The sequence below is a fragment of the Cetorhinus maximus genome, chromosome 22 (genome assembly GCF_964194155.1).
Source record: "Cetorhinus maximus chromosome 22, sCetMax3.hap1.1, whole genome shotgun sequence".
Taxonomy (NCBI): Eukaryota; Metazoa; Chordata; class Chondrichthyes; order Lamniformes; family Cetorhinidae; genus Cetorhinus; species Cetorhinus maximus.
The window spans coordinates 30,852,817-30,865,499 of NC_135900.1; the positions used below are offsets into that span (position 1 = coordinate 30,852,817).

The following is a 12,683-nucleotide window of genomic DNA, read 5'->3' on the forward strand; positions in this document are numbered from 1 at the left end:
TGTTTTCTATATATACAATCCTTAAAGAAAGCAGAGCAAGCTGATGAGATGGCTTCAAAATATGGGTTACTTGGGTTTATCAATAAAGTCATAAAATATAAAAGCAGAGAGATCATTTTAGAACTTTATGAGTCACAGGCGTCAGCTGGAGTATTATGGATGGTTCTGGGCACAACACTTTAGGGAAGATTTAAAGCCCATACAACAATAACTTGTATTTATGTAGCTCCTTTTAATGTGGTAAAACGTCCCAAGGTGCTCCATGTTAGCATTATCAAACAAAGTTTGACACCAAGTCACGTAAGGAAATATTAAGGCAAGTGGCCAAAACCTGGTCAATGAGGTAGTTTTTAAGGAATTTTTACAAGAAGGAAAGAGAGATAAAGAGACAGGTTTAGGGAGGGAATTCCAGAGCTCAGGATCTCACCAGCTGAAGACACGGCTGCCAATAGTAGAATTAAAATCAGAGATGTGCAAGAAGCCAGAATTGGAGGAACGCAGATACCCTCCATTGTGTTATGTGGCACTACCACCATACTAAATGGGATAGATTTTGAACAGATCTAGCAACTCAAGACTGGGCAACCATGAGGCACTGTGGGTCATCAGCAGCAGCAGAGTTGTACTCAACCACAATCTGTAACCTCATGGCCTGGCATATCCCCCCACTCTATTGTTCCCACCAAGTCAGGGGATCAACCCTGGTTCAATGAAGAGTGCAGGAGGGCATGCCAGGAGCAGCACCAGGCATACCTAAAAATGAGGTGTCAACCTGGTAAAGCTACAACACAGGGCTACTTGCGTGCCAAACAACATAAGCAGCAAGCAATAGACGGAGCTAAATGATTCCACAATCAACAGATCAGACCCAAGCTCTGCCGTCCTGCCACATCCAGTTATGAATGTTGGTGAGTGGGCAGTTGAGCAACTCACTGGAGGTGGAGGCTCCACAAATATCCCCATCTTCAATGATGGGGGAGCCCAGCACATCAATACAAAAGATGAGACATTTGCAACAACCTTCATCCAGAAGTGCCGAGTGGATGAGCCATCTTGGCCTCCTCCAGAGGTCCCCAGCATCACAGATGCCAGTCTTCAGCCAATTCGATTCGCCCCACGTGATATCAAGAAACGGCTGAAGGCACGGGCTTTGACAATATTCCAGCCATAGTACTGAAGACTTGTGCTCTAGAACTTGCCACGCCTCTAGCCAAACTGTTCCAGTACAGCTAGCCAGCTATATGGAACATTGTCCAGATATGTCATAGCCACAAAAAGCAGGACAGATCCAACCCAGCCAATTACTGCCCCATCAGTCTACTCGAATGTCAGTAAAGTGATGGTAGGGGTCATCAACAATGCTATCAAGCAGCAATTGCTTAGCAATAACTTGCTCACTAACATTCAGTTTGAGTTCCGCAAGAGTCACTCAGCTCCTGACCTCATTACAGCCTTGGTTCAAACGTGGACAAAAGAGCTGAACTCCAGAGGGAAGGTGAGAGTGACTGCCCGTCAAGTGTCATATCAGCATTTGACCGAGTGTGGCATCAAGGAGCCCTTGCAAAACTGGAGTCAATGGGAATTGAAGAAAACTCTCTGCTCATTAGAGTCATACCTAGCACAAAGGAAGATGGTTGTGGTTGTTGGAGGTCAATCATCTCAGCTCCAGGACATCACTGCAGGAGTTCCTCAGTGTAGTGACCTCGGCCCAACCGTCTTCAGCTGCTTCATCAATGACGTTCCTTCCATCATAAGGTCAGAAGTGGGGATGTTCGCTGATGATTGCACAATGTTCAGCACTGTTGTGGTATAAAGATGAGACCTCCCAAGTCTGACAATTTCCAGTAAGCAAAGGTTTTATTTAAGCATATGGTGGAAGGACACAGTCTGGTTATACTGTGTGTGTCCCTGATACCAAGGTTATGTAGCATATTTATATCTTTTGGTTATCACTTTTCACTATACTGCCTAGTACAACCTCCAGTTACATACCTAATCAGCAGAATTATTCCGGCTTCAAATGTCTCTGTTATCTCACTGGAAGGCTGGGATATGCCTCGGTTCTAACGCCTCCCAATCTGAGCTCTTATCGCCCTAACATTTGTTTACCCATTCTGTGAAGGTCATTAAGTTTTATGACTTGTGACTATTAGTTGGGTTCCCACAGTACCATACCCATCATGCCTGTGTTGGCTATATTTCCCATCATGCTGAGAAAGAGCTCACATAACTACACTTAAAGCTGTCAATGCTCATAACTGCATTTGTCTACTTTTGAAGCTGTTAATGCACATCTTAATATCAGTTTTAATATCGATTTATTTCAATTACCCTACTTCACCATTTGCGCCTCCTCAGGTAATAAAGCAGTCCATGTCCAAATGTAGCAAGTCGTGGACAATATGGAGGCTTGGGCCGACAAGTGGCAAGTAACATTTGCACCACACAAATTTCAGGCAATGACCATCTCCAACAAGAGAGAATCTAACCATTGCCCCTTGACATTCAATGGCATTACCATCACTGAATTCCCTATTATCAACATTCTGGGGGTTACCATTCACCAGAAACTGAACTGGACTAGCCATATAAATACAAGAGCAGGTCAGAGGCTATGTCAATCCTGTGGTGAGTAACTCGCCTCCTAACTTCCCAAAGCCTGTCCACAATCTACAAGGCACAAGTCAGGATTATGATGGAGTACTCTCCACTTGCCTGGATGAGTGCAGCTCCAAAAGTACTCAAGAAGCTTGACACCATCCAGGACAAAGTAACCCACTTGATTGGCACTCTATCTACAAATATTCACTCCCTCCATCACCGACACACAATGGCAGCAGTGTGTGCCATCTATAAGATGCTTTGCAGGAACTCACCAAGCCTCCTTAGAGAGCACATTTTAAACCGACGACTGGTACCATTTAGAAGGACAAGGGCAGCAGGTGCATGGGAACACCACCACCTGGAAGTGCCCCTCCAAGCCACTCACCATCCTGACTTTGAAATATATTGTTGTTCCTTCACTCTCACTAGGTCAAAATCCTGGAACCCCCTCCCTAACAGAGCTTTTAATTCTGTCTTTTTTTTCCATTTTTGCAATCTGTGGCCTTATCTGCTGGTGCACTCAAGTTTGTATGCTTTGTCCCTTCCTGCCACATTCTTGTTACCTAAACTGCTATCCTGCTCTATTACCTTGTCATTTGCCTTTAATTTACCACATCTCCCCTCACATGATCCCCTCTCTGCCATTATTTAATTTAAAGCCGTCTCTACTGCCCTAGATATACAAATTGCCAGAACACTGGTCCCAACGCGGTTTAGGTAAAGACTGTCACAACAGTACAGCTCTGATTTTCCTCTAGAGGGATCTGGATGTCCTGGTAGATGAGTCATAAAAAGTTAGTAAGCAGGTACAGCAAGTGATTAGGAAGGCAGATGGAATGTTAGCATTCATTGCAAGGGAAATGGAATATAAAAGTAGGGAATTTTTGCTGCAGTTGTACAGGGCCTTGATGAGACCACATCTGGAGTACTGCCTACAGTTTTGGTCTCCTTTGTAAAAGGATATAGTTGCGTTTGAAGCAGTTTAGAAAAGGTTCACTCGATTCATCCCTGAGATTGGAATCGCTGTCAAATTTCTGAGTATCAGGATGCCTCTTATTAAAGGACGAATCTCACAGTGCTAACATATCGCCCACTGCTGGCAAAGCTTGGAAATAGGCGAGGGTAGAGTGACTGCACTTGACATCAAGGCAGCATTGACTGTATGTGACAGCAAGGAGCCCTGGCAAAATTGAAGTCCATGGGAAAGTGAAAGCAGTGAAAGTGGGGGGTGTGCGGGGGCACTCTCCACTGACTGGAGTCATACCCAGCACAATCATCACAACTCCAGATATCACTGAGGGAGTTCCTTAGGGCAATGTCCTAGGCCCAGCCATCTTTAGCTGCTCCTTCAATGGCTTTCCCTCCAGCATAAGATCAGAGTACAGTGTTCAGTTTGATTCCCCAATACTCAGTTAATGAACCAGTCCATGCATGCATGCAGCAAGACCTAGACAATGTTCAGGGTTAGGCAGATAATTGGCATATAACATTCATGCCACACAAGTGCCAGGTAATGATCAACTCCAACAAGAGAGAATTTACCCATCTGCCCTTGCATTCAATGGCATTACTATCGCTGAATCTCCCATCATCAATATCCTGGGCTGGTGGGGTGTCACCATTAACCAGAGACTTAACACTACAAAATATTGTGGCTACAAGAGCAGGCCACAGACTGTACGGTGGCAAGTAGCTCACTCTATATTTGCCTGGATTGAATGTCATTCTAACGATACTCAAAAAGCTTGACACCATCCAGGACAAAGCTTGATTGCCATCCCATCCATCACCTTAAATATTCACTCTCTTCACCACTGGTGCACCATGGCAACAGTGTGCCCCAACTGCAAAAGTTGCAGCACCAACTCACTGAAGCTTCGTCAACAGCACCTCCCAACCCATGACATCTATTGTCTAAAAGGACAAGGGCAGCAGGTGCATAGGAACACCGCTACTTGCAATTTCCCCACCACGTCACATATCCTGACTTGGAAATATATTACTGTTCCTTCATCGTTGTTGGGTCAAAATCCTGGAACTCCTACCTAGCAGATCTTTGGAAGTTCTTAACATGGATGGCTCAGCTCATATGAGGGCATAGGCATTCCTGGGCACTTGAATTTCACTCGACCATAGGAGGCTAGATCATCTGTGGCGCTACAGTGAGCTAGGACTGTAATGGTTCACAAAGGCAGTTCATCACCACCTTTTCAAGGGCAATTAGGCCTTGTCAGTTAATGTTGGCTTTGCCAGCACCACCCACATTCCATGAACAAATGAAAAAATCACTATCCACCCTACTTCACTACGGCCAGCCACGAGGAATTATCCAGTAAGTCAAACTACATTCTTACCTTTCTCACAGACCCCAGATTTACTCTTCCGCAACCTGGGATATTCTTTCTATGCTAACCTCTCCACCTCACCCCAGATGGCACTGAAGTCCAATACTTATCACTGTTGTTAAACCCGCAATCCCTCTTCCACTATCTGTGAGAAGGAAATAACAATAAACAAAAGGCCACTCATTCAGTTTTCTTGGGAAAATGAGCAGAGTTGCAGAAATCAATCTCCAAAACACTGCTTTAAATAAAATCACAGTACTGCTGTTACAATCCTCATAAAGACTGATAACTTTTAAAAAGAAATTTGAATTTCCCATTGACCAACACAAAGAATTGCACAACAAAATTATACATTTTAAGCCTAAAATCAACATCAACTCAGCATTACTTAGTAGGCAACAAATACACAAAACTGCAGAAAAGTTATCTCCATTAACTTCTTAACACAATCAAAAATCCCATGCTACATCTATATTTTACACTGCACTCTCAGCAGAAATGTAGCCTTCTGTGTAAAGTCCCAAGCTCCTCCCAGCTTTTATAGGACCTCTTCCCACCACCAGGGTAAATCTTCCATTGTCCTTTTAAAAGTAAGTACCTTCACTCAATCTTTTAAACATAATAAAATGGACTCTTCATTGTGCCTTGCAATCTGAGGAGTGCAGCGGACATCCCTTCCTGATGTTCCCTAGCTTGCCTTTGCAGCTCCAGCAACTGCGACATAACTGAATCTAGAGGCTTATCATCTGACTCAGACTCAGCAACATCTGGTCTCCAGCAGTCCTCCAAGTGCTGGGGTTTCAGTCTGAGAGTGAGAAGCTTGGGTCGGAAACAACTGTGCTAAACTTAAACAAGGCTAATTACAATGGAATGAGGGCAGAGTTGGTTGAAGTGGACTGGGAAAGCAGTTTACCAGAAAAGACAGTTGATGAACAATGGCAAACGTTTAAGAAAATAGTTCATGACTCTCAACAAAGATATGAGGAAGAAGAATTCAAGGAAGGGGATAAACCGACCATGGTTAACCAAAGAAGTTAAGGACAGTATCAAACTGAAAGACAAAACATACATTGTGGCAAAGTTTAGTGATAAGCAAGAGGATTGGGAAAGTTTTAAAAACCCAACAAAAAAATAATGAAGAGAGAGAAAATAAACTTTGAGGATAAATTAGCAAGTAATATAAAAACGGACAGTAAGAGTTCCTTTGAATATATTAAAAGGAAGAGAGAGGCCAAAGTGAACATAGGCCCCTTAGAGAATGAAGCTGAGGAAATAATAATGGGGAACCAAGAAATGACAGAGGAGTTGAATATATTCTTTGCTTCAGTCTTCACGACAGAAGATATTATAGCATTCCAAAAATACTAAATAATCAAGGGGCAAAAGGGAAGGAGGAAATAAATACAGTAACTATCACTAAAGAAAAAGTACTAGGGAAACTAATGAGGCTAAAGGCCAATAAGTCTCCTGGACCTGATGGGTTGCACCCTAGGATATTAAAGGAAGTAGCTACAGAGTAGTGAATGCACTGATAGTAATCTTCCAAGAATCCTTAGATTCTGGAAAAGTCCCAGAGGATTGGAGAAAGGCCAATGTAACACCCTTGTTCAAAAAGGGAAGGAGTCAAAAAACAGATAACTATAAGCCAGTTAGCTTAACAACTGTCATTGGGAAAATGTTGGATTCTATTATAAAGGATGTAATAGCAGAGCATTTAGAAATACATAATCTAATCAAGCAGTGTCATCAAGGCTTCATGAAAGGGAAATCATGCCTAACAAATGTATTCGAATTCTTTGAAGAGTTAACAAGCAGGATAGATAAAGGGAAACCAGTAGATGTAATATATTTGGATTTCCAAAAGGCGTTCGATAAGGTACCGCACATAAGGCTGCTTAATAAGATAAGAGCCCATGGTGTTAGGGTTAGTATATTAGCATGGATAGAGGATTGACTAACTAATAGAAGACAGAGTTGGGTTAAGGGGGGGAATTTTCAGGATGGCAACCTGTAACTAGTGGAGTGCCACAGGGATCAGTGCTGGGGCCTCAATTATTTACAATATATATCAATGACTTAAATGAGGCAAGTGAATATACTATCGCCAAGTTTGCGGATGACACTAAAATGGGTGGGAAGGCAAGTGGTGAGGATGACACAAGGAGTCTACAGAAGGATATAGACAGGTTAAATGAGTGGGCAAAAACTTGGCAGATGGAATATAATGTGGGAAAATGTGAGGTTATGCACTTTGGCAGGAAGAATAGAGGAGCTGAATAATTATTTAAATGGAGAAAGACTGCAGAAGGCTGCAGCACACAGGGATTTGGGAGTCCTTGTGCATGAATCCCAAAAAGCTAACATACAAGTTCAGCAGGTAATTGGGAAGGCAAATGGAATGTTGGCCTTTATTTCAAAGGGAATGGAGTATAAAAATAGGGAAGTCTTTCTAAAACTATACAAGGCACTAGTTAGACCATTCCTAGAATACTGTGAACAATTTTGGTCCCCTGATCTAAGGAAAGATATACTGGCATTGGAGGCAGTCCAGAGAAGGTTCACCAGGTTGACCTTGGGTATGGAGTGATTTTCTTATGAGGAGAGGCTGAGTAGGTTGGGCCTGTACTCATTGGAGTTTAGAAGAATGAGAGGCGACCTTATTGAAACATATAAGATTCTAAGGAGGCTTGACAGGATAGATGCTGAGAGGTTGTTTCCCCTTATGGGAGAGTCTAGGACCAGAGGGCATAATCTCAGAGTAAGGAGGCGCCCATTTAAACCAGAGATGAGGAGGAATTTCTTCTCTCAGAGGGTAGTCAATCTGTGGAATTCTTTACCGCAGAGAGCTGTAGAGGCTGGGTCGTTAAGTCTATTCAAGGCTGAGATAGACATATTTTTAATCAGTAAGGGAATCGAGGATTATGGGGAAAAGGCAGGAAAGTGGAGTTGAGGATTATCAGATCAGCCATGATCTCATTGAATGGCGGAGCAGACACGATGGGCTGAATGGCCTACTTCTGCTCCTATGTCTTATGGTCTTAAGGACCTGGGAAGTCCCTGCCTCCGCCTGCTGTGGATCAGAAACTGCGATATGCTCACCAGATTGTGATCCCAAGGCTACTCTAAAGCTAGGTCCCACCGAGGTGTGTGTCTCTGCACTAGTGGAGGGTGTGGGTGAGTGTTGTGACAGGACTTCAGAGAGGGTGCCTCCAGATGCCTCTTCAGAGCTCGATTGGAGGCCTTGGGTCATAGACTCTGCCGGCTGTTTGGTAGATGTGCCTGCGAAAGCGAGGGGAGATAATTAGTGCATGGCAGTGGCCTGTGAAAGAAGGCACATCACTCTAGGCATGGTTGTCTGATGGATGTTGCACTGCTGGATCCTCACTTGGTAGAGCAGCGCTGACCTCATTGTCAGCACAGGACCGGTCCCAGTCATTGCCGGCCAGTTAGATGGCTGTTTTCAAATTCTGTCAGAACTTTGATCTCCAGCATTCCTCCACCTGTCTGCGACTTTTTCCTCCTTTTGTAAGCCAGTTTGTCCTGCATGGATAGAGATGGGGAGAGTGTATCAGGATGCCTGCCTGGCCAGATGATAAGTATCCCTCGCCTGTGTGGGTGGTGAGTGGTCCCATGGACTGGATGAGGACAATGACAGTGTGTGTGAAAGAGTGAATGGTGATATCCCTTGCACTGGCAGTGAGTGAGGGCTCTGTGGATGTGTGATGGGTTTGTGAGTGTGAGAATTAGGAGTGATGAAAAGAGTGACTTACCCTGGCGGAACGGAGGAGATCTTTCATCCTTTTGCGGCACTGGTTGGCTGTCCTCCTCTGCAGGGCTTTCGCACTGAGCACTGCTGCCACCACCTCCCAAGCCGGGTTGGTGACTTTGCTGCCCAGCCTGGGGCCAGAGCTGGGGTAGAGCACATCCCGGCGGGCTTCCATGGCATCCAACAGTCGCTCGAAGGAGCCGTCGTTGAAGCGGAAGCTGCGGTCTTTCTTCCTTTGCTGGCCATGTCTCCCAGGCAGCGGTGGTGAGCTGGTGGCAATGAGTGCTCTGCTGGCGGCTGCCTTTTAAAGATGGCAGTTGGTATGATGCAACAGCAGGGTGATGGTGGGTGGGTGAGTGAGCCCACCCGCCATGGAAATGGTCTGTTTCACGGGAGTGAATAAATAATGGGCTCAGGGCGATACAGCGTGAAAACCCACCATTTTCATCGGCGGGTAGGACTCCATTTTACCCACTCGCTACAGCACTTCATGCAATTCTGGGAAAATTCTGCCCTCAGATACTAGCGTGATTGGGAATCATTCTAAGTTAGTTACGTGCTTTTAAAATGTTTGTGTCACTTACCAGCTCCAGGCAGAAATTGGCCTTTCTTAATGTGGAGCAGGGCTTTTTTAAGGGGCTTTCTCATGCGAAATTGGGAAATGGTAAATATTGCTAATTGTTGTAAATATACCGGCTTCTCTTGCTCATTGCTAGTCCCTCTCTTGTTCAAGCCTTCTATGATAGAGATGGGAAGGATTCTCCTTCACTCCTCTCCCCAACACCACCTTCCCCTTTCCCAACCACTCCCACTCCCTTTCATTGCTGCCACTCTCCTTGTATCCAGTTTGATTTATATACAGATGTTTGAAAAAGATCTTTCGGTGCACTTTTCTCGCTCCCTGATTTTAACTCATTCAGAGTCCATTCACTTACATGGAGGGGAGAATTTTCTCCCCGTCGGGCGGGCCAATTGGGAGCAGGCGCGGAGCCGGTCACTGCCTGCGATCAGCTGCGCACAGCCATTTTACATTGGCCCACCCAATGTGACGCGCGCCCGGTAGCATCAGCACTGCCTGTGCGGGCAGGGAAAGGAGGAATAGTCGGGGCCTGCGCTCTTTCGCGCATGCGCGTGAAAAAGCGCAGAAATCTCCCTGAGGCAGCTCCATGCCTCATAGAGATTGAGTGCAGTTGTAAAGTTGGGAAAAAAAATAAAATAAAATTATTCAGACATGTCCCCTCGTGACAGTGTCACATGAGCTGAGACATGTTTATGAATTTTGATTAAAAATTTTATATCGTTAATAAATCCTTCATGAAACCTCATCCCGCATGTGGATGAGGTTTCATGAAAAATGTGAAGGCCACCTGGGCTCTTCGCCTGCCCGCCAACCTTAAGGTTGGACGGGTAACTTTCTCAATTGGGTTAATTGTTTGATTAATGGCCTTAATAGGCCTTTGACAGTTCGGCGGGCACGCAGCCAACACCATGCGTCATTTTACGTGTCGGCGTGCAGGGCTCGCCCCCGCACGCTGAACAGAAGATTCTGCCCAGAGTTAAAATTGGGCCCACTGTTTCTGCTTTAAAGGCTACCTATATTGTTTTCTTATTATATATACCCCAGATTAGAGACAATAATACTCGAATTATGTTCAGTATAATCTTGGTAAAAGGTATTCTGAGACAATCTAAAGTTAATATAAGCCAGTAATGGTCGACAGATTTCAGTACAGGTGATCATATTTATTATACAGAAAAAGGACACTATTGAAGACTACCAAAAAGAAGCTGAAGGAATATGATAGTGGACAGTTTGTCACCCAACTTAGTGGTATTCAAGAACTGGAACATGAACACTCTGAAACTGAAGTCACTTTTAGCAAACTGAAGACAAAGGTGAGGCCATTTTATATCCTACGTTTAATGGTGCAGTACGTTTCACACATATTCATTGTACTAGTGCCACACAGACAGCTTCTACTTTATGAATCTCTGGCCTCATGAAGTTAAAAATAGATCAGATAAGTCACTCCAAATTGTCCTCTTCACCACCTATAAATCAAAATGTGGGTTGGCAAAACCCTGGGAGCAGGAAGCTTGCTTTCCCCTCAGAAATTTGTGACCAGTGGATGATACCAATACTGTTTTCAATGCCACCTTAATTTTTATTATTCTTGGATAAATCAAGAAATCCTGCATAATTGAATAGAAATTACAAAATCTAAAACAGGTTATTTTGCATTGTTGGAGGTGCCCTCATTTGGATCAGACATTAAACCGAGGTCCCATCAGCGCTCTCAGACGCAAAAGATCCCATGGTACTATTTCAAAGAAGAGTGGAGAGGTATCTCCAGTGTCCTCACCAATATTTATCCCTGAATTAACATCTCAAAAACTGACTATCTGCTACTAATTTCCCATACCATCTTTTTATCAATATCCCTTTGTAACTTTTTTGATCTTCAAAATGGCTCCTATTATAAAACATCTAGAAATACAGAAACTATTCCCGAATAAAATCCTTTATCCAGAGGATTGATATACTTAATGAACAGAAGCAGTCCCTGTTCAGAATCCTGTAGGGCACTGGTACGTACTCCCAGAGATAGGAATCCAGTAACTACATCTCGATATGTTAAATTGAATGTCATTTATCAGATTTTTAACCAACCAAGAATTAAGCAGGAACATTAGGATGTGATTTACATCCAGATAATAAATAAATGCAAGACTATCAAGTTTAGTAAATGTCATGAAAGATATTTTCAAACCATTTGTAACCCATTTTCTCCATTTCTCGCAGGTTGATGAATTATCCCAGCAACTAGAAGCAGAATCTGCAAAATGTCGACGTTTGGAATCAACCAACCAAGAACTTTCTGTACAGGTCGCCCCAATGAGAATTTTACAGAAGAGCCAAGATCGGCTAGAGAAAAGAAAACGGCAGCTAGAGGAAGAAGTAGCCAGTCTGAAACATCAGATTGAAACTAATGTGACGAACTACAGTCACATGGAACAATACAAGAGGGAGGTGGAGGAACATGCTCGTAAGGAAATCAAGCAGAAATTAGAAGAAGTTAATTTATTCTTACAGGTGAGACAATGCACTTAATTTTAAGCATAAGATGTAGGAATAAATTATGCCTGAATAATAAACAAGGTGTTTATCAATTTGGTAATGAGACATTAATGAATATTAAAATTTACTATAGCTTGCGAAAAGTAACATTATACGGACCTAAGATAAAAGCAAAAAACTGCGGATGCTGGAAATCCAAAATAAAAATACCTGGAAAAACTCAGCAGGTCTGGCAGCATCTGTGGAGAGGAACACAGTTACCGTTTCGAGTTCGTATGACTCTTAAACAGAACTAAGTAAAAATAGAAGAGAGGTGAAATATAAGCTGGTTTAAGGGGGGGTGGGACAAGTAGAGCGAGTGATAGGTGGAGATAACCAAAAGATGTCATAGACAAAAGGACAAAGAGATGTTGAAGGTGGTGATATTATCTAAGGAATGTGCTAATTAAGGGTAGAAAGCAGGACAAGCAAGGTACAGATAGCCCTAGTGGGGGTGGGGTGGGGTGAAGGAATCGAAATAGGCTAAAAGGTGGAGATAAAACAATGGATGGAAATACATTTAAAAATAATGGAACTGGGTGGGAAAAGAAAAATCTATATAAATTATTGGGGGGAAAAAAGGGGGTGGGCATGGAGGAGAGAGTTCATGATCTAAAATTGTTGAACTCAATATTCAGTCCGGAAGGCTGTAAAGTGCCTAGTCGGAAGATGAGGTGCTATTCTTCCAGTTTGCGTTGAGCTTCACTGGAACAATGCAGCAGGCCAAGGACGGACATGTGGGCATGAGAGCAGGGTGGAGTGTTGAAATGGCAAGCGACAGGGAGGTCTGGGTCACGCTTGCGGACAGATCGAAGGTGTTCTGCAAAGCGGTCACACAGTCTGCGTTTGG

General features: G+C 43.6%; 1 protein-coding gene across 11 annotated transcripts in view; it reads left to right on the forward strand.

Moving 5' to 3' along the window:
* Positions 1–12,683, forward strand: part of ankrd26 (ankyrin repeat domain 26) — a 193,824-nt gene that overhangs the window by 161,163 nt on the left and 19,978 nt on the right. For all 11 annotated transcript variants that reach the window (XR_013580202.1, XM_078568012.1, XM_078568013.1 and 8 more), the window contains 2 exons: positions 10,470–10,611; positions 11,519–11,809. Coding sequence is in view for 10 of the 11 variants with exons in the window: in XM_078568012.1 (XP_078424138.1) it covers positions 10,470–10,611; positions 11,519–11,809 (433 nt within the window). In the remaining variant the exon portion in view is untranslated. The remainder of the gene's footprint in view (positions 1–10,469; positions 10,612–11,518; positions 11,810–12,683) is intronic.